Source organism: Macrotis lagotis, chromosome 6 (assembly GCF_037893015.1).
Source record: "Macrotis lagotis isolate mMagLag1 chromosome 6, bilby.v1.9.chrom.fasta, whole genome shotgun sequence".
Classification (NCBI taxonomy): domain Eukaryota; kingdom Metazoa; phylum Chordata; class Mammalia; order Peramelemorphia; family Peramelidae; genus Macrotis; species Macrotis lagotis.
The window spans coordinates 81727941-81751590 of NC_133663.1; the positions used below are offsets into that span (position 1 = coordinate 81727941).

Sequence of the window (23650 nt, forward strand, 5' to 3'; positions counted from 1 at the left end):
TTTTTGGTTTTTGCAGGGCAGTGGGGTTCAGGTGGTTTGCATATCACATGGCTGGGTGACTGTTGGGTGTATGGGGCCGGATATGGGCTAGGGTGCTCCTGGCTCCAGGGCTGGTGCGCCGACAAATTGCGCCACCTGGCCATACCTACAATTATTACTATTATTTTTTTTATTTTAATTTTTTTCTCTCCCTTTTACTTTATTGCTCAAATGAGTTTATATTTATGAGGGGGAGGGGGTATTTTGTTTACTCTTAAACAAGAATATTTTATTAATGTATAAAAAAATTATTTGTACAAAATGAGAATATTAAACAAAAAAAATAAAAAATAACATAAATAAATAAATGAGGGGGATTCATTTTTCTCCCCTGTGGTACAGCAAAAATTTTTCAGACCTTACTTAAACTACCGTCTTATCATGTACTTTGCAAAGTCTCTTAATCTTAGGTTAATGTATCAGCCTTGGTTATTAAAACGGAAGATTTGTGGAAGTGAAGAGGGGAACATCAACCCCAAATTTGTGAAGTGTTTCACAGTTAGCTAAATGTTTGAAAAATGATAGTTTTTACTGAAAATAAAAAAAGGAATCTCAAAAAGTGTTTCATATGAGGCAGCTAGGTGGTACAGTGGAGAAAAGCTGGACCCAGAGTCAGAAAACTTGAGTCCAAATTGGAGCTCATACACTTACTAGTAATATAATCCTGGGGAAGTTACTGAATCTGTTCCTCATCTATAAAATGGGGATAACCTACCTCTTCCCAAGGTTGTTGTGAGGATTTATAAGGCAAAGTTTAGCACAGTCTTTGGGAAAGAGAAAACACTATAATACCAATACAGACAGTATAGTTTAGAGTCAATTTAGCTCAACTCCTTTTTACAAATGATGAAACATCTTATGGAGGTTAAATGTCAAAGTCAGTAACGATAGCAGAGGATGAATGTATTCTCTCCCTCAGTATTCTTTTGATTATAAACCAGAGCCCCTCACTTTTAAATAGTTGAATTTAAGGTCCTGTGGCGAGTTGCCCAAACTCAGATGACTGTGCGTACATTAAATATAATACTCATAAATTAATTTATGGCACCAAAATCATTATCATTTTCTTTATTTGAATTTAATAACAGCCACTCATTCAATTCAGAAAAACCTATACTTTTGGGGTATTCATTTGAATTTATTCCTTTTAAAAGTTCTGGGTAAAATCAGCTCTCAATGAATTGAGAATGATCTACATGGCAAATAAATAGTGTAGTTATTTTATGTATACATACCTAGATGTGTATATGACTATTATGTATGTATATTATATATAAAATATATAATTAAAATAGTCTCAAAAAGCTCTCTAAACAGCAAGCTCTTAATCTACAAAGGGAACAAAAGAGAAATTCCTCAAATATTCAATCTGAAAAGGAAAGAAGTTGGAGGCACAGATCTTTTTCCTTTTCCTCTTCTCTTTCCAACCAAGATAAGAGATGAACTAGTCTAGCCTAACTTGGCTTGACTGGGGGAATATAGCCTTTCGTATTAGTTCTGATCTTTTTTTTTTTTTTTTTAGATTTTTGCAAGGCAAATGGGGTTAAGTGGCTTGCCCAAGACCACACAGCTAGTTAATTATTAAGTGTCTGAGACCGGATTTGAACCCAGGTACTCCTGACTCCAGGGCCAGTGCTTTGTCCACTGCACCACCTAGCCACCCCTAGTTCTGACCTTAACTCAGTGATAGGAATGATGTTTTGAGTCTTAGGAAAAACATAGAAGGTAGTCAAGTTTACTGGGTAGATTTCCAGTTTCTTGCCTGTCTATCAAAGTACTTTATGCTCTCTGGCTGTTTGCAAGTACTCTTTCCATCATGTTCCAAGGCCTTCTCCTTACTTCAAATCAAAACTATTTCCTGAAAGCTCAGGGATTTAGGTTTGCATTTGAATAGAAAAGCTCCTTAGCTGAAGAGATTTTTTTTTAATTCAATGTAACAGGTATTTATTAAGGGTCTATTAGTGGCAAAAAAAAAAAGAAAAAGAAAAAGTGACTACCTTTGGGAGGCTTATTTTGGGGAGGGGGCAAGGCTGCAATATCCCTAGGTATATAGGTTGAATAAATGTAAAAAAAAATTTCAAGATATGAGAGAGCATGGAATAACTAGGACATTAAGAAAAGCTTCCCCATAGGTGGTGATACCTTGAGAGGCAGATGAAGATGAAGTACTTTGCAGTTAAAATGGACAGTCTGTACAAGCATAGACAGGAGATAGAATACAAAAGTTAGGGAACAATTTGACTGGAACACAGTATATGAATGGAAGTCAATATGAAATAAATACAGAAAAATTGACTTGAGTCAGATTATAACAAGTTTTAAATTTTGAAGCTGATAAGTTTATATTTTATCTTAAAGTAAAAATATGGGGTCTTGAAGATTTAATTGGTTGAATGGCAGAACAGTAAACAATAGTGAGCAACAGGAGAGTTTCTTGCCTACTTTAGGCTCCCTACTCCCTTTCTATATTTTGCTAGACTAAAACGGTTGTAATTAATAACGTTTAGCTACCTGTTGGGTCTTCTGCAGAAATTGTTTTTAAAAAATTTAATTTAACTATTTTCCCAACTATATGTAATGGTAGTTTTCAACAATCTTTTTTTCTTCTTTTAGATTTTTTTGCAAGGCAAATGGTAAGGTTAAGTGGCTTGCCCAAGGCCACACAGCTAGGTAATTATTAAGTGCAATCTTTTTTTTTTAATGTTTTTCCTCCTTCCCTTCCCCCTCCCCGACAGAAAGCAAAGTAATACAGGTTCTATATCTATAACCATACTGCAGAGATGATTCAAGAAAACAACCCCAAATCATCAATTCCAAAAGGTTTCCCCCATCTAAAGGAAAGTCGTTTCACAGGATCTGAGTTTCTTCATTCATAAAGAGAAGGGGGAGATATTAGATAACTTCATAGTCTCTTATCAATAGACCTAGATTTACTTCTTTTATTTATTTTCTCTGAAATCTGGGCACTGCCCAGAAGGAGAAAAAGTCTTCCTATGATGAATAAGGAGAAGGCAATATTTCCAACATTGGCGAACCTGAATTTCTTAACTCCCACCTTACTTCCTATTCCTCTCAAGCAAAAGAATATTCTGGCATCATAAAGTGGAAATTGTGGCATAGCTGAGGAAGGAACACCAGAATCAGTCAGGTATGGAATATGGTAGAATGAAGAAACAGGAGTTCAAATCTTGGTCCTGAATCCACTAAATAGTGGACTTGGAAAGCTTTCTGAATCTTTTAAGGGGGTCTTAGTTTTCTATCTATTAAAATTAGGGGTTGGTCTAAATAATGCAAATTTATGACCTGTAAGTTCTAAATCTATTAACCTCTTTATAGGTGCCAAGTGGTAAAAGCTCCTTCACAAACTTAATAGGTTACTATTTTTTAAATACAGAAACTTTGCTATGATTTTCTAATATTAAACAAATTAACCACCACAAAACCTTTATAGTTATCCCTAACGATTTTCGTGAATTAGTATTGTCTTAATTGAATCAACTTTCTGTATCAAAACTTTAATTGCTTAAAATCACTAAAGGCACACTTCTGGCCAATAAAGCTATTATTGGAATGACTGAAACAATTTAATCATTGATTTTTTTTAATAAAAGAAAGATTTTATTTATTTTGAATTTTACAAATTTTCCCCTAATCTTGCTTCCCCCATAGAAGGCAGTCTGTTAAGTCTTTACATTGTTTCCATAGTTTAACCTTATTAATGGAGGCTATTAAATTCAAACTAAAAATAAAAATTTTCAACTCAACTTTTTATTCTTTTTCTATATGTTGTGGGATTAGGATCGACTATATTTCATTCTCTAAGACCTTAATAAGATATCTCTATACATTAGTAATTTTTGGAGTTTTTTTATTTTTTTAGAATTTTTTCAAGGCAATGGGGTTAAGTGGCTTGCCCAAGGCCACACGGCTAGGTAATTATTAAGTGTTTGAGGTCACATTTGAACTCAGGTGCTCCTGACTCCAAGGCTGGTGCTCTATCTACTGTGCCACCTGGCCGCCCCCCCAATTTTTGGAGTTTCTTTACCATTGATTTTACTCCCATTTATTCAGATTCAAATTATTTGAACTTCAATTCAATAACAATTTAATACTATGAACTCTGTATTATGCTGTTAAGAACCATGTGAAATAGCTGTATATGAAAAGTATGCTCCTTTTTTTAAAGTTTTTTTTTTTGCAAGGCAAATGGGGTTAAGTGGCTTGCCCAAGGCCACACAGCTAGGTAATTTAAGTATCTGAGACCGGATTTGAACCCAGGTACTCCTGACTCCAAGGCTAGTGCTTTATCCACTACACCACCTAGCCGCCCCTGAAAAGTATGCTCCTTAAGGAGCATACCAGGTCAGGAGATGTGATTTACATGAAATAAGGAATGGTTTCTATGGTACTAAGAACAAAAAATTTAAAATAGAGTTACCAAGTATTAAATGCCAGATGAATATTATTGCATAATAAACAGAGACGAGCAGAGCTTTGAAGAATGGAATGAGATTTGCAGTCAGACAAGGTGAGAGCTAGAGGAAAAAATAGTTTAGAAAGACAAAGCAAGATCTCTTTTACTTTATGTTTCTTCCTTAAGGATATGATTTCTCTCTCATCACATTCAATTTGGATCAATGTATACCATGGAAACAATGTAAAGACTATCAGACTGCCTTCTGTGGGGGGTGGGGGAGGGAAGTAAGAATAGGGGGAAAATTGTAAAACTCAAAATAAATAAAATCTTAAAAAAAAGACAGCAAGAAAAATGTATAGATGATGAAGACACTGGATTTGCCTGAATATAATGGGGAACAATAAGGAATAGTGCAAAGTGAGTGAAGGCAGCAGGGTGGCAAAGTAGATAACAGTGAGCTTGAAAGTCCTTGCCCTCAGTCACTTATTAGCTATGGGGTTCTGGGCAAGTCACTAACTTTAAGTTTCAGTTTGCTCATCTGTAGAAGGGACATGAAAATAGCACCTACCTCAGTGGTGTTATCTGAGAATCAAACAAATATGCATATACTTTGTTAACTTAGAAATGCTATATAAATTATTAAGTCAGTATGGGTTATAATTAATAAATAAAGGGAAGATTAATTACAAAACTTCAAACCTGAAAACCTGGAAAAATTCTATTAACAATGGACAAAAATGAGACTTCCATGCACACCATTCTACCCTTCCAAATGACTTATCTTGAATTTTGTTAAATGAAAAAAGAAATAAGTCTAGGTGAATAAATAGTATGGTCCAGGCCAAGGTTTTAAAAAATGTGGTTTAGTTGGATCTCATAACCAAGCTGCTCTACTGCTTCTTTTTATGAGGTGATGGTAATAATAATCTTCACCATCCTTCACCAGTGTTTTACAAATGAGCTTACATTCTAAACTAGCATTGTCCTCAGCTTCTTTTCCTTTCCACTTTATAAGGACATCAAATGTTTGCTGACTATATTTTTGTAGAAAACAGTGACAAAGTCATTACCTTTGCCTTAAATACTGAGAATCTTAATTTCCTTATTTATGAAATAGGCAAAAAAATTTCACAGGGTTGTTATGACCCTAAAGAAATTATTGGAAAGTGTTTTATAATGATAAAATAACATATAAACAAAACTTATTATTATTTCCTTTAAATCTATTTCAAGCATTAGACATTTAAACAAAAAGATATATCCTGATAAGACATTTGGGCACCTCACATGAGAATGTCTATTTTATAGCATCATAGAAATGCTCATTATTGCACCCAAGTAGTTTGGACACCAATTAAACCCTACTCTGATATAGAAGTAACTTTGGGTTCTTGAAACTCATATGCCAACAAGGCACCTAACTTTGGCAAGCTTTTCAATACTGGTTCAAGTGGTCCAAACAGTTATCCAAGGACAAGCATAAGTTCATTAATTCACAGTGATGGAGACTTTAGATAGTGAGATTTCACTGGTATGTCTGTGAAGAAAAGGCCCACTCTCATAAAATCAGAGACAAAATATTAAAGTATGAAATTATTTTTTGAGAGACTCAAGTAACTATGTCCTTTTATAGAATCAATTGAAATAAGAGAATAGTACTAAACTCAACTTTCTAACAGTCAATCCACACCTTGGTACTAAAGCTTTGTGATCATAAAAAAATAGGAGAACAAAGAGTTCTCTTATCTCAAATATGAATGAAATCAAAAGAATTAGAAGAAATCTACTTATGTATTTATAAAAAAATTATAAAACTAAATTAACTAGTATCTCTGTAATTCACACAAAATTTAAAGGGTATAAAATCAATCAACCATTACATAGAACCAAGGTTCTGGTCAATCTTAACATATAGAAACTTTTTTCTGATAATGACCAGTAGAGAAAAGGGTCAAACTAAGACCAAAAAAAGTAGGGAAGTGAATTTCGTTTTATATAAAATCTTATGTACGAGAGTCAATCTAACTTTTCTTTTTCATTCTACTTAAATTCACTTTTCTCATATTTAAAGAATTAATAAAATCATAATTATCTTTAAAGATTCTTTATCAGGACTCTGATGGATAGACTCATTCACTCATCTTTTAATTTCTATCACTGGAAAATGATTTCTAAGAGGCCACATAGACCTCAGTTCATTATTAGACATTGTTATTGCTCTTTTTTTTTTAATGGTAGATACAGAAGACATTTCTCCTTAATGTCCTCCTTCTTCCTTTCACCATTGGGAATGCCTTTCTTTTATGGAATAATTCCATGTAATTGGTTAGATGGGTCTCCAAAGAAGCCTTAAATTCAATTTAACAGATTAGCAACAATTTATTTATTTAAGGCAATGGGATTAAGTGATTTGCCCAAGGTCACACAAGCTAGGCAATTATTAATAGTCTATAAAAGCATCTGAGGCTGAATTTGAATTCAGGTCCTCTTGACTCCAGGGCCAGCGCTTTATCCACTGTGCCACCTAGCTACCCCCTAATTAGCAACAATTTAAAGGAAAAAGGTCTCTTTCAAGAGGAAACCAACCCCTACTGAAGGGGGGGCAGGGGGGAGGGGGAAGAAAGGTACACAGCTCACATATTGCATTCCAAAGCTTCATTTAGAATAATACTAGAGCTACTAGTGTAACTATGGTTCCTATAGAAAGAATTGTTGGTAGATAATGAAAACAAACTTACTAAAAATAGAGATCAAATAGTTTTCAGAACTGATATTTATAAAAATTTATTCTTTTTAACTTAGTCATGAGTGTTTATATCTATCAAATTTCAACTTAGTTTTTCTGTTGTCCTAGCCAGTCTGAATTTTCTGGATGCCTATTCTTTTAGCCAGTTTATTAGCTACCCACTTTGCTCCATTCTATGTGCACACTGATAAATACACAATTCATTGATTAAACTTTAAAACCAAAAAGCACAAAGATAGCTCCTTCTTGGGTATACTCCTCTAGATATCCTTGGTCCACAATCACATTTCTCCCTCTTCCTGAGAAAAACCTTCACTGACTCCGACTCTATCTACTATCTTATTTCTTCCCTTTAAAAATTTTATCCTCTACACCAATTGCTTCTGTTTCCTTACTACCTAGTCTCTTAAATTCACTAAAAACTGGTTTCTTTCTTTTCAACTCCATGAGAATTGCTTTTTCAAGGCAACCAATTATTTTATTTGTTCTCATCTATCCTGACCTCTTTTGGTTAAGGATTCTTCATTTCAACTCCTCACCCAATTAAGGAAAAAGCTTTTTAATAGGAAAACAACAGCTGAAGGAAAGGGGGCATTTTCAGGGTACAGTTAAAACATAAGATCCATAATTATATAAAACTGCATACGAGTTGTCAGATAATTTCAACTAATTTTTACCTTAAGACAATTGGGAATCAGTTTTCAGAAATGTATAAAACTCATGTACTTATCAACTTGGAAAACTAAAAAAATCTTACACAACTTTCAAGTCCTCTAAAAGAAATTATAATTAAGTATAACTATTCAATTTAAACTGATCTTTAAATCTGATGGAATTAAGTTGAGTAAAATATGTAAACTTTAGCATGGAATTTCAAGTCTCTTGCTCAGAGTGTTATAAATGTAATAACAAAGCAGAGAGTGATAATATAGCCTCTGAGGGTCCTAAATTTCTTTCAGAAAAAAAAAAAGATCCTATTCTCAGTTCAAGCAAAAGACAGACAAGATCCAATTAATGTCTTAGGGTAGGTAGACCTGTTTTCAGTTAAAAGTAACTAAGGTTTTTTTGCACGGAGTAGTAATCCATTCTCAATTGTAAAAAAAAAAAGTCAAGTTATATGTTTTGGGGACAAAAAGTACATGTTACAGATTACACTGTGGAAAAACAGTGTGAATGATTTTGTTGGGGATGTAATTATTAACCCCCTCACTCTTATTAATCCTTCAACTGTTATGCCATATTTTTTAAAAGGGGAAACTCTTCTTAATAAATCTTCTCAAGTAGAACTAACAATCCAACAAACATTTATTAATCTTCTATTGTAAGCAAAACTCTGGTATACTAAGCCCTAAAGATAAAGAGACAAAAAGGCAACAATCTCAGCATTCAATCTCTTAAAACATATAAATGTTTAAGAAAGTCCACAAGTATTAAAAAAAATTTGGTCATTGTAATCATAACTTTAATTCTAAATTTATTTATTTCTAAATGGTCTTCCATTTAAATAAATATCCAATTAAATTTCCATCTAGGGAAAAACTAAGGACTGGAAAAACTAGGGATTGGCTAGCTTTTGGTGTTAATGTATTCCCCTGACTTGTATTACTTTACATATTTAAAATAAAAATATTCAACTTGCTGTTCTGGCTAAAAAATACTACAAAAATAAATTTTTAAAAATCAAAAAATAAGCTCCTTTATCTCTTCTGGTAACCAAGGTCAATGCAATATTAAAGAAACAATATGCAAGAATGACTCAAGACAATGCCAGATTCAGATAACCTAAAATTTACCATAAATTTCTTGAATCTCTAACAATTTTCTTTTTCATTAATTTGTGATATTAAATGATAGTTAATTTTTGTCTTAGTATTCCCAAGAGATTTCAATTTATCAGTCTCCTCAATACAAATAACTTCCCCTTTTTTTTTTAGGTTTTTGCAAGGCAAATGGTTAAGTGGCTTGCCCAAGGGCACACAGCTAAGTAATTATTAAGTGTCTGAGACCGGATTTGAACCCAGGTACTCCTGACTCCGGTGCTTTATCCACTATGCCACCTAGCCACCCCCCCCATTTATTTTCAAAAACTTTTTGTACATCAAAGAAATGCTTTACTAAACTATTTCAGAAATCCTTTGATAATCTAAACCCATTCTAAATGACTTCTTCATTCATTTCCCTTTATTATTAGATATCTAAGTAATCTTTATATTGCTTTCATTTGTGGAGATAAGTCTGCTTAAACAGTCTCCTTTTGAAAGTGGGTTTACAATACAAATGTATCTCCTTAAAAATAATATTTTATAAGTCCTTGCAAAGAATTTTCAAAGTCCACTATTCAAATCTTATTAGATTAATTGCCTATGCTTTTCTTAATGTTGTGATATTATTTAGCTTACTTCCTCTGAAATTTAGTGTAGAAATTTCCTTTAAAAAAGTATATTTTGTGAGATAACAGTCTTGTATGACCAGATTTTTAATTCATGGATCAAAATAATTAAAGTCCTAAGAAAACATTTCTGATTCACCACCATCAAATCAATTGATGTTTATAATGTTGAATTTCACTGTAGAAATTTACTTCGAGAGGCATCTTAATATTGTGGATTTGACAGATTAATTACTTTTACTAAAAATCCTAATCTTTCCTTCTCCTCTTATGCCATGATGGAAGGGTCAAGAAGTGAAAAAGAGTCAGTTTTTTCATATTCTAATTCCTAAATCTCTTACTAATAATCTACCTAAGTGTCTTTCTAAATTCCTAGAATTTCACTTGTTTAATATTTCTATTATATCAAAAATGAAATGCTCTCCAAATTGCTTTAGACTATTTTTAAATGATGTAACAATCCCATAGTGCAAACTTTTAAAAGATGAGTGTTTTGCTTTGCTTTAGTTTTGCCAAACAATTAAGGCTTTCCCTTGTTATCTAAGTCATCATGTTTATATTCTAAAATTTTTCGTAAGCATAGAGGAAAAATATACTGTACATGGTCTAGATATTTTCTAATTTGAGTCATTCAGTACTAACTATGGATCGCTAATTACTGTCAACAATGATTCTTATTTCGTGCTATTTCAGATAACCATTTCCTTTGGTACATGATTTTGGTCAAAATAGATACAAGATCATCAAGCTAAAGTTATAGGAAAATAACTTTCATCGCCTAACCTAGAATTATTTTTCATGTAGTGATTTTTAAAATGCAGAACAGATAATAGAAAAAAAATACAGATGATTTTATAGGAAAAAAACCTCAGGAAAAGACACTTACTGTGAGTGGATGTGATTTCTCATCAAAAATATCCAAGGATCTATCTGAATCTCTATAAAACAAGAGCATGCATTTTTTTTTAAACTAATTCAGGAATATAGTTACCAACTTAGTATATTATCTGCCATTGAGGGTGGTAGGAAACTTAAAAGTTTTAAAACATCGTTAACAGTACACACATATGCACGCATGCACACACACACACCACACATATGCACGCATGCACACACACACACATACACAGGTCATGTAAATTTTCTTGGATTTGTTGGATTCTAGTATTATGTTTTTCTTTATTCTTTTTGAGATTTAAAAGTCTCCAAGTATTCAGGATAAAAGATTATAAAGAGATTTGCCAATGTTGTCTTTAAATATTTAACTGTCTTTAATAGTAATAGTATTACATAGAAACCATAACCCTATAAGTGCTACTCTAAAGCCAAGACCTTACAATTTTCTTTATCTGTTAAACAATCCATTATGTTCCTTAAAGGAAAAAAAAAAACAACAAAACTTTAACAATACTCCCAATTGCAAAATGCAGTAGTGTGTGTTAAGAGTTTACCTTAATCCACCTAGAAAGAGAATTTGCTAGATAATATATGTATGTCATTTTCCTTTTTTTTTTTTTAGGTTTTTTTGCAAGGCAAATGGGGTTAAGTGGCTTGCCCAAGACCACACAACTAGGTAATTATTAAGTGACTGAGACCCGGATTTGAACTCAGATACTCCTGACTCCAGGGCCGGTGCTTTTATCCACTGCGCCACCTAGCCGCCCCATGTCATTTTCTTTTTCTAAAGAATTTTTATAAGTTCTAAAATATATGAACCATTTAGGGGATTTCTCCCCTTTTGCTCTTTACCAGCTTTTGTTATATTATTGTTGTTGATACTATCTAGATGAACCAATTTTATTTGTCCATACTTATTATTCATTGACATAAGGAGACCTTTTCTCTTTCTTCCCTATTGTTGATTGAGGCATTTAAGGGATTTGTCCACAAAGTTAGTAACTATTAAATTAGGCAGGACTTGTTCCCAGATCTAACCAGTTCCCTCCTTTATTCACTAAGGCAAACTACTTCTCTGGGCTGAGTCATTAGGGTACTTAAAAGAAAAGAAAATTTTTAAGGCAAGTTATTCAAAGCTTTGCCTCACCAATTCACTGGTTCCATTTAATTTAACTACAAGTAAGTTAATAAGTCCTTAAAATAAATGAAATGAGAAAACATGTACTATATTTATAATCACCTTCTTTCTTAATTCTTCCTTTTTTATATTTCTGTGATGAACACGTCACAGGTCAGCATTTCTTTGTAAATATTTAAGGTCAGCATGCCAAAAGTAAAACTAGAAATGATTCCCTCCCTCTTCATTGCTTTAAGAAAACCTTTTAGAAATTGATATCTCATAGAATCTGCCTTTAATTTCTGCCATAAAACTAAATTTGCCTAAATATGCAGACACATGCAAAGTGACAACTTGGAATAACTATACAGTTTTAAAAGAGCTCACCTGTTTTTTATGTGGTAGTATATTGCTAACGTCACACTGTGGAGGAAAAAGATAGTTTTATAGCAACATATTTCATCACTTTTCTTGGCTGGATATCTCTTCTTTACAGTACATTTGTTTTATATGATCATGAAATTCTATGGACCTAAATACTTTAATTCATAAGCATACCATAATGTGTATCTTTCTGAGGTATCTGACTTACAGAGAAAAAATATAAATACTTAAAAAAACATTGTTAGGACTACACAAAATTATTCAATACATAAATGCTGAAAATTCCACACTTAATGTGCTTTATGTCTCTTTGTATATACTTATGAAGGCTATTTTATAAGGAAGAGCTTCAGCTACTGTATGTCAGTTAAATGCTGGAAGATTATCCTTCCCTCACTATCAAATCAGCTCCCCAATAATTTTCATGTTATCCTACCACTATATAGAAAGTAAAATAAGATTTACTAAACAAAGACATTTAAAATTAATTTTCTGTGATTAGTAGAAAATATTTGGGTGAGTTCTGAATAGAAGATGTTATTATGAAAGAACAACAACAAAAAGATTTCCAATAAGTCTTTTAGTAGCTAGTATAATCTAGATAAACTTGTCTACTCAAGAATAAAATAAAATGGTTTGGTCCATTAATTTTTATTAACAACATTAATACATTTGTTATTTGATATTAGGATCTAAAATAAAGCCTAACAGAATCAGAATTGAATACATCTTTAAAAAAAGCATCGACTTAACTGTGTTTGAGAAAAGCAGTTACTATATTTAAAAAGTGATAATTTAAGATATACATAATAGTTTCTCCTCAGGCAACTATTATAAAGACAGATAATATAAGGATAATGAAGGGATACTTGCAAATGAGCTTAAGCACAGTTTAAGTTCATAAGTGTTTAAATACCTTCCTGAAATCCTGATTACAGTTGTAAGTTTCCTCAGCAAACCCTTTTTTTGGTTGGCACTGTTTGAATTATTTTAAAAGTTGAGTGGAATCTGGAATATAGTATTTTACTATACTTGTTTAAATTTTAATACTATGAAAGAGCAGTAAACTAAACTTAAAAAATGCATTTTTATACTCATGAAGAAAATTGAGGTTCAGGGAGAAAACATGTCATCATTTCATCATTTTCTTATCTCTGATCAACTACTATTCCAATCTCAAAAAAACTATATGAATATGTCTTTATTAAGTGACTCCTAGACAATGGAAGACTACTAGGCTGTACTACTACTACTACTACTACTACTACTACTACTACTACTACTACTACTACTACTTTTACTGTGAAAACAGGGAGAAAAGAATATTCTTCTGAAATAATATAATTTGAGATTGGTAAATATTCTCATAAGATCAATTATTAAACTGCTCAGGCTAATAATGCTGAAAGAGAAAGTTATGATGAAAATATATCAAGATTCTGAAGTATAAATTTCTATTCTAGAAGATTTTTTTAAAGAGATAATATTTGTTTTATGCCTTGTATCCAGTCTAGGAAAACAATACATAAAATTTCTAGAACTGGAAAGCAAGAGATAATCCCAAAGAATTCTATTTCCTAGTTCTTAATTCAGCCATCTGCCCCCAGACACTGAAATGCTTAATAGCTCTACTGCCTATCATCTCTTAATCTTGTACATTTCTTAAACTTAAGAAGCTTGTTTTGAAATGCTATTCTCTTTTCTGACATAGCCTTTCTTTCTCAGATGGATACTATAGGACAAGCCAAGAGTCTCTATACACTAAAAAGTTACACTAGGAATTTTGAATCATTTTCTAATTAAATCACTGAGATGACTATTTCACAACAATGCTTTATTAAATTTATGTCAGTGTTATGATGCCAGAACACAATATAATTTAGGTTGAACATGTTATCACTGCTCTGAGCTAAACGTGTTTCATCTTGAATTACTTGGATTAAAGGTTCTGTATGATATTAATCTTCAATGTTTAGAGCAGGTGTTCTTAACTTTTCTGTATCAGAGGCCCCCTTTCTTTAGCAGTCCAGTGAACCCAAAGGACCATTTCATGGAATGATATTTTTAAATGCATAAAAGACAGAGGATTAAAGGGAAACTAATTATATTGACATATAGTTATCAGAAATTTAAAACAAAACAAAATTACTGACCCCTGGTAAAAATACTTTATTCAAGAATGGAGGTCTATTCTAAGCTTTAGAATCCCTGCTTCTGATAGTTAATACTAATTCTGCTAATAAAAAGGGCTGGTAATTCAGTTTATACATAATTTCTACCTTTTGGTCACCCAACCCTAGAGCATTCTAGTAAGGTAAAATCCCAAACAATCCTGAATAGGAAATGGGTTGGGAGTCAAACATGCACGTTGCTAGGTTTGGTCTCTTTCTTACTGAAGCAGCTGCATTGTGACCTTGGACTACCTGACTCATCTACCTCACTTGTCAACTCTGCAAAATAGGGTAACTAAACTAGACTTCTAGAGTACCCTCCATTCCTGAAATTGAAGCCTGATCTTCCTAGGGTGTATCCAAGTGAGCAGGATAACATTTAAGACCTTAAAAAAACACCTACTTAGATAAGTAGTCACACTAAGCAAAACAGGTAAGCACTGGTTCTGCAAAGGTTAAGCATCTCCAGAAACTACCCAGCATCTCCTGGTGAAGGAAAAAAATAAGTGAAGGAAAAACATCAAAGACTTCTGAAAAAAAAAAAAGAATTACTTGCAAACTAGAAAGTTGGATTATATTTCTTCAATTTCTCTACTCAAAGGTTCCCCAAACCAGAGAGAACTCACAAGTTGATGAATATTTCCCCTCTCCCAAATCTGGCCAGAAGTTGTCTTGGCAAGATTAAAAAAAAAATTCTGCTGAGTCTTTTCAAACAACTTAAGAATATTAAATATTAAATACTCTGATTATGAAGATATAAAATTCTACAACAGTTAGTTGAGGAAATATCAAAAGCTCTTGCCTATATTCTAAAGGAGACTGTTCAGCATCATGAAAATTTTACAAGCTAACTAACCAATAACATCCTCAAGAAACAATACATTTACTCCAAGCACTGGACTTAGGAAATATTTGCAACATTCTCCTAAAATCAGTCTTTGAAGCATTACTAATCTTCATGCCTTATCCTAAGATTTTAAAGTGGTTGAAAATTTTTCATATTTATTCTGAGAATTTCATTATGATGCCCCAGAAGAAAATAAGCTGTGTATCTTAACAGGTATTACCCATCTGAGTCACTCTGCCAATTATTTTTTTCCACAGTGATCAACTATAATGACAATAGGTTTTCCACTTTTGACTCTGAATATTAGTCAATCTTAGCAAATCTTTCATGAGTAAAAGAAAATTAAAACAACATATATGGCATCAGTTATCCACACTAAGAAGGATTTTATTCAATGTCTTTTATGTAGCTTCTGACTCAGTATTTATTAAAGTGGAAAAAATATGTATTGTTAGTATAAGGCTTTGTACCTGAACCTACAAACAGTGATGATAAGAGAATAATCTTTTTTTTAATTTTATTTAAGTGACTTGCCCAAGGTCACACAGGCAATTATTAAGTCTCTGAGGCTGGATTTGAACTAAGGTCAGTCCGCCTGACTCCAGGGCCCAATATTCTATCCTCTGAGCCATCTAGCTGCCCAGAAAAATCTCTTAAGAGTTTCAATAGGGTTTTTACAAGGCAAATGGGGTTAAGTGGCTTTCCCAAGGCCACACAGCTAGGCAATATTAAGTATCTGAGGCCGGATTTGAATTCAAGTACTCCTGACTCCAGGGCCGGGGTTCTATCCACTGTGCTACCTAGCTGCCCCTGCAATAATTTTTTAAAATCACTATGGTTTTTAAAAAACTGAAGCCCACTTACATTTTTTCAAAAATCAGAATTTGGTTCCTTGTTACAGAGGAGCCAACATCTATGACACAGTATGGATTTAATACAATACGATTTTAAAGTGGAGTGAAGATCTGATATGTGCACTCATGCAAATGTAGACACAAGAGCAAGCATGTATGGGGGCTTTAAGAAAGCTCTTGGAAGGCATAAGGCAGCAAGGAATATTTGGGCAGGGGGATCTCCTGGTAATGTTATACTTCTGGCTTCTACCAACTTGGAAGGAACTTATTTCTTCCCCCTCTAAGTATGAAAATAAGATCCAGATGTTCTCTAACCTTGAAGAATTATAATGCATGTAGAATTCACAACAAATCTGAAGATATTTTCTGCTGTGAGACTAAAAAGCAGCAGGAACAGAAGGTGAGAGATGGCATAGGCTATAAAAATCTCACTCCAGGTATCTAGCTTTATGAACTGTAGACCTGGAATTTTCATTCAGTGTTCAGATGAAGATAACATGCCAAAAGGAGAATTCTCTTTGCTGGGAATTTAAAAGTTAAAAAAGTTTGCTATTTGGAATGGGGTTCCTTCATATATAGTTTTCAGAATCAGAACATTCACACTTGTTATGAGAACACAGTATTGTGAATGATTAAAACCATATTTTCTTATCTTTATTCTTTTTTGGGGGTTGTTTTGTTTTTTAGGTTTTTGCAAGGCAAATGGGGTTAAGTGGCTTGCCTAAGGCCACACAGCTAGGTAATTATTAAGTGTCTGAGACCAGATTTGAACACAGGTACTCCTGACTCCAAGGCCGGTGCTTTATCCACTACACCACCTAGCTGCCCTCCACTACGCCACCTAGCTGCCCTTATCTTTATTCTTTCGAGCATTTTCCCCCAAGTTTAAAAAAAAATGCTCCACTTAAGTCTAAATCTAGAGATAGACAAGAAAATAAAAGCCCCAGTTGGACAACCTTGGAAATATATAGGGTAAATACCACAAACTTACTTTTTCAAATTAGAAATTAGTCAAATTTTTAAAATATCACCAAGTTTAAGTTGATACATAGGCAGCATTCAAAATTCAATGAAATAAAAAAGCCAACTACATTGTATTACCAGTAAGAGGAAAAGCCATCCCTTCTAAAAGTAGCCTGGAAAGAAGTGTAAACCTCTTTAAGTCCTTTTCAAAGAATTAAAAGATAAGCTTGTCTAGAAATTCTCCATTTTAAAATCAAAGCAACTACCCAATTCTTGAGTTAAGTAATATAAAGCATCAAATAAAAGATTTTTCTGTGACACTGTATTTAATAGTATTTTCCTTTTCTTATATGACATATAACTATAAAATTTCATATTAAGGTCTTGGAAATCAACTTAGAACTAATCTCTGAGAAATAAGCTACTGAGGGTCAATTCAGTGACTAAAAACGATGACTTGAGCTCAAAGAGTTTCCAAATTTGCTTTCAGCATAAGAGAAGAGGGATTTGTCCTCAACCTTTGGCACTTTCCTTGTACTTACCACTTGATTGTGCTTCTAAGATTAGGCTGGCTGACTGTGCTGTCATCTATAAATATTGTTGAGCACGAACTATACTTTTTAGTGAGCTGCCCTGGAGAAAACTGAAGGGGAAAGGAAATAAAAAGAAAATATGGTAATTTTTTAAAGGTAAATTTTTCCCTATAAATTAAACTTCAAAACATGAAAATGCATGTTAAAACACAAAGAATGCACATATATTCTATAAATTTGTTAAATGTGATAGTACCATGAATCACTATATGAAAGACAAAAATCTGGATTTACTAATGAAATATTTGAGCAACAAAATATATTTTTATTTGAAAAATACCTTTAGGAGCAGCTAGGTGGCGCAGTGGATTAGAGCACTGGCCCTGGAGTCAGCAGGATCTGAGTTCAAATTTGACCTTAGAGACTTAATAATAATTACCTAGCTGTGTGACCTCGGCAAGTCACTTAACCCTACTGCCTTGTAAAAACAACAACAAAAAAAGTACTTTTAAAATGTTGGGAATAGCTAGGTGACACAGTGCATTAGAGCACCAGCCATGGAGTCAGGAGGACCCGAGTTCAAATCCCACTTCAGACACTTAATAATTATCTAGTGTGTGGCCTTGGGCAAGTCACTTAAGCCCACCACCCTGCAAAAACTAAGAAAAAAAGTCAAGTAGTTCAAGACTCATGAAACATTTGTCAGTGTCTCTTTTTTAGCATAGGTACATCTTAAGAAAAAGATTTGTGATTTTTAAGGACTAATAAAAAAAGAAAACTTATTTTTATATTCTTATCTGTGTAATTCTTCAATATGGACTGCTGGTAATGCTAACAATTGAAATAAAATTCATCCAGGCACTTTTACTGTAATAAGAATTGCTAGGAAGCATGGCCAGGCAGCTGCCCTTAAAAGTAGTGAGAGAAGACTGGGGTCCAAGGTTGGCCTCTGAACCCACTGGTCATGCACCCCTGGGCAAATCCCTTTAACCTCAAAGACTAAATTATGAGGTGCTGGGAGAAACTGGGGGGGAGGGGCAGCACAGAGCATCAGGCCTAAGTTACAAAAACCTGGAGATCTGGGGACACACTAGGTCCAATCGCCTGACTGTGCCTTTGTATTCCTCAAATGTAAAATAGGGTTAACAGTTCCTCCCTCCCAGGGCTATTGTGAAGATCAGATGAGAACAATTACTGAACCCATAACAGGCACTATTATTAGGATTTGTACAGAATAAATAATAAAGTAATATGGATCTCATAGCTTTGAGTAAACTATCAAAATATGATCCTCCTGAAATTTATTTCACTGTGTTTCAAGTAAAATTAGCAAATTTTTAAAGTTAAAATTACTGGAAAACTTTAGTTAGGTTCCTCAGGTTATAATTTCAGAAAAAACTGCATTCCCCTTCTACTTACTATAAACAATGTTTGAAAGCAATTATCATTTGGAAGACAACAAAAAGTGTCCAGGCTTCAGAAATGGAATACTAATATTAATTCTGACAGGGCTTAAGGAAAAAGGAGTTTGTTTTGAGTAGTATAAAATGTTCATTTTACCATCTTGTTAACAAAGAATATGGATTATTTTAAAGTACTATAGACGTTTCATTTATCTTTTTTTTAATATGCCATTTTTGTCAATCATTTACAAATGTGCAAACTTCAAGAGGACACAGCCTATTTCTTATCTAAATTTGGCATGCTAAGATGAATTACTTGCCAAAAAAGAAGTAATTATATCAACTAGGAGAGGTCACACTAGGCTGATCCTTTTCTAAGCATTATTTATTCATTAAAGGAATATTTCTAGCAGAGAATACTGGTGCATATATTTAAAGGTTAACAGTGGGGCAGATAGGTGGCACCCTGGAGTCAGGAGGACCTGACTTCAAATGATGCCTCAGATATTTAATAATTATCTAGCTGTGTGACCTTGGGCAAGTCACAACGCCACTGTCAAGAGTTAACAGTATATATACCTTTTTATATATTTAAAAATGAACAAAATTGCATTGCTTTTAAAGCATTTTAAAATTCGGATAAACTTAATGGAGATCATAATTGTCCAATCTTGTCCTGATACTGGTAGTAATTCTAGATTATTCTTTTTTGTTTGTTTGTTTGTTTTTTTTAGATTTTTGCAAGGCAGTGGGGTTAAATGGCTTGCCCAAGGCCACACAGCTAGGTAATTAAGTGTCTGAGGTTGAATTTGAATTCAGGTCCTCCTGAATCCAGGGCCGATGCTCTATCCACTGCGCCACCTAGCCGCCCCAATTCTAGATTATTCTTATATCATTTAAAATAACTAAAATCATGGATAATTAACATCATTTAAAAACTGATAAAATGTTCCTTCAGGTGCTTTGATTCAGATTACTTTCCAATTCTTTCCTGTTTCTTGGCTTAAAGTTATACCTCGATCACTTTTTAACAGAGATGAATCAAGAGAGGGGATGAATATATATCTATCTGAGGGTTGTATTTAAACAAGAAATTATTAATATAATTTAAATTTTCAAGTACCAAGAGAAAAAATAATTCAGTTTGCCTCATAAAATGAAACCCCAAATCTCAAAAAAAAAGATTAATGCTTTCAATTATGAACTTTTTAAAGTTTGTAAGTAGGATAAAGATGGCTCTTACAAGATACTGCCACCAAATAGTATCGTTCATACATGTACAATATTGTAAATTCCAATTCCTAATAATCCAGGACAGAGATCACCAACCTGTTTGCCTTTAGGCTAAAATCTATCTCAACCAAAGATGCTAAACATTATGAAATTGTCAAACTTGGGGCATAACCGTTTTTTTTTTAGTGTTTTTTGTAAGGCAAACGGGGTTAAGTGGCTTGCCCAAGGCCACACAGCTAGGTAATTATTAAGTGTCTGAGACTGGATTTGAACCCAGGTACTCCTGACTCCAGGGCCGGTGCTTTATCCACTCCACCACCTAGCCACCCCTATAACTATGTTTTTAAATCTTGTAATAATAACACTGGTGAGGAGTCTTAAGAATCAACCGCATTCAGGGTATATAAAGGAACAGTCACCATGATTCATTCCCTTGTCAAACTATTAGCTGAAAGATTCAAGGATCTAGTTTTGGTGGGGTTTTTTTTTTCGGTAGTAGTTATTTTTTAAAGCACTGTTAAGTGATAGTAAGGCATTACAAATGCAGCTCAAATCAAGTAAATATTTGGGAGAGGTAGGGTGATCTGATGAGTCAATGGTGAATGCCATTTATTTCTGGCTCTTGGATGACATAAATGAACCCAAGGTTCCCCAGCCTACTGAAGAACAAATCAGTCTTCTGTGGGAAAGGGAACAGGGACAAGCATTTATTTATTCAGGGCCAGGCCCTGTGTTGAGCATTTTGAGAAGATGATCTCATTTGATCTTCACGACCACCCTGGGAAGTGGATGCTCAGAGTTGCACAACCAGTTAAGTCTGAGGCTAGATTAGAACTTGGGTTGTTCTGTCTCTAGGCCCAGCACTCTCTCCACCTAGATACCTGTTTAAACTTTGAGAGAGACCCCTATAACAAAGAAAAGTATCAAAAAGTATAAAGAACTTATTAATTCAAAATTACTTCAGTTTATCATTAGTTTAATATATTAGAGAACTCTTATCATCTATCATTCAGTAAAAATTTCTCAAAGAGGAAATTTTTAGATATTTGAAAGAGGGATATCTTGCACAACTAAAATGTAGAACAGCATCTCAGGTATAAAACTGATAAAAATCCTATTTAACAGCCATTAGGACCACAATTTGAAATTATATTTCCAGGTCAAACATCAGTGTAAATTCAGCTCCCTTTCACTGAAAAATTCTATCTTATTACTCTTTTATTTAAGTGAGGCTTGTTTTTAATGTTAAAATTTGTTTTTCACTTTGCTTTTTTTTGCCAAATGCTAATTTAGTGTAAGTTTCCATTTCAAAAGCTTACAGAAACTTTAAGCAAAATTCCTCTCATTTTATCCAACAATGAAAAGTCATTATTTAAATAAGTTGCATACCTATAAACAGGGTCTAGGAAACATGTTTTCCAACACGTAAAAACATTAACTATCAAAGATTTATCTAGATATCTGACATTTTTTGTTTTCAATCTATGTCTTTAAACCACAGGAATGTTAATGAAATCCAACTTATAAAAGTTCTTTAAAATTGAAGAAATATTGTGCCAAAAATATTTCTCCTTGAATACAAGTGATATCTATTAAGATATTAAAATCAGCAAGACATGTAGAAAAACTTAAAGGAAAAAATGATGCTAATATAATAAACTACCAGTATTAAGCTATTTCTGTTCACTGGGTATCATGCTTCAATTATTTATACTTTTTAGCTACTTAATTGTTCCTTCAAAAAACTTTGTACTTGAACTACTGTTTACTTACATGGTTTATATGGTTGCTCTTCCTCTTTTCTCTCACTAAGAATAAAAACAAATTAACCAATTAATTTTGAAAATTTACAGTATGGAAAAATTAGTGATATTTGAGAGTTTATCTGGTTTTATAATTATATATATATATACACACACACACACACACACAAACATATATACACAAAGACAAGTTGCATGTAAAACTGGATAATTTAATTTCATTATGTTAATTTTTATGTATCATAGTATATTAAAAATTATGCTCTATTTTACAGTTCCTAATATAAATTCTAAAACTTAAAGACAAGGATAAGCTTTCCCACAGGGAGAAAGGACCTTCCAAAATGAAATTTGTAGTAACATTATGAGTTTCACTTGGGGGCCTACAAGATACAGATAACAAAGAGAAAATAGTCTCTATAGAGAACTAGGCAGAACAAATTGGGTCAGCAGTTAATTGTCTCATTTAACTTTCTCACAAACATCAAATTAAAAAAAAGGAAGTAAAAAAGTAAAGTTCTAGAGGTTTAACAACTAGAAGCATAATATATTGATTTACAGCTAGATGTGCTCCACTTTATAGATCACAAGTCATTCCTTGGTTATTGTTACCATGTCACTGTAAAATCAAATAAATCATTTTTTGAAACAGTTAAAAAGTAATACTGCATTTTGAATTAAAATAGAACCTGTCTTAAAATGAATCAAACATGACATGTAATCTTACAGTGTTCAGAATGACCAGGGAAATGAAAAGGCAATAAGGCTGCCCAATTCTTTGATACTGCTGGAGGCAGCAGACAAATAAAAGTCACACTGATAAAGGGGACAGGACAGCCACAACCTTCCATTCATCTAAGCTTCCTATTTTTTTTCCCCTGAGCAGGACTAGTCAATGGCTTCTAAAAGGAGACAGCTTCCTTTCAGAAAGAGTGAAGCCAGACCAATTCAGGTGGTTTCCTCAAAATAGGTACAAGTTCATACACAAAAGGTCATCAGCAACAGAGAACCTGGGTTGGATTCTTGTACTTAAACCTGTGTGACCCAGGCTAGTGAGCCCCTTTCTAGACATCCAAGATTCATCTGTAAAATGAGAATTGTTCTGGATGGTCTTCAAAGATCTTTCTAACTCTCAACTAATGATGCTAAAAGTTCATGTTAAGAAACTTCCATTTCTAAAGTATTATCCTCCTTATCACAGTAATCATTTGAATGATATAAAGTAAATTGCTTCATCTGAATTACTATTGCATCCTACATACTTGATAACTTGGATTTTTTCCTTTGCAAATTAAATCTTCATATCCTTCAAACATTTATCACAGGGAAATAGTCCTTTTTTTAATCAGTTCCAAAAACAAGGTTGAAGGGCTATTTTAAGCTTCAATAAACTTTAAACTACCCTAAAACTTTTGGGATACCTTGTAAATCTTGGAAATAAGACCTTTTTCTGAGAAACTCTGAAAATTTTTTTTTCTCCCTAGTTATTTTCCTTCTAATTTTAAAGAACATTGGTTTTATTTCTGCATGAACTTTAAAATTTTATATAACCAAAATTGTTCATTTTATTTTCTCTTATCTCTTATTTGCTCATGAAGTATTTCCCCCATCCATAGATCTGAGAGTCAATCTTCTTTGCAATCCTAATTTATGATGTGAACCTTTTATACCAAAGTCATATATGCATTTGGAGCATATTCTGGAAAATGATGCCTAATTTCTGATAGACCATTTTCCAGTTTTCCCAACAGCTTTTGTCCAGGAGTGAGTGATTATGCCAGCAGCTAGGGTTGGGTATAGAAAACCCCTGGGCTGTTAGACTCCTTTGCTTCTGTGGGGTATCTAATGTGTTACACTGAAACACAAGTCTTTTTTTTTTTTTTTTGCAAGGCAA

The 23650-nt window shown here is 33.2% G+C and overlaps 1 protein-coding gene across 4 annotated transcripts in view; it reads right to left on the bottom strand.

Moving 5' to 3' along the window:
• Nucleotides 1-23650, bottom strand: part of CCNYL1 (cyclin Y like 1) — a 90766-nt gene that overhangs the window by 38203 nt on the left and 28913 nt on the right. For all 4 annotated transcript variants that reach the window (XM_074191507.1, XM_074191509.1, XM_074191510.1 and 1 more), the window contains exons 3-6: nt 21767-21801; nt 17367-17467; nt 11993-12028; nt 10478-10529 (exon numbers count right to left, since the gene is read on the bottom strand). In XM_074191507.1, the coding sequence (XP_074047608.1) occupies nt 10478-10529; nt 11993-12028; nt 17367-17467; nt 21767-21801 (224 nt within the window). The remainder of the gene's footprint in view (nt 1-10477; nt 10530-11992; nt 12029-17366; nt 17468-21766; nt 21802-23650) is intronic.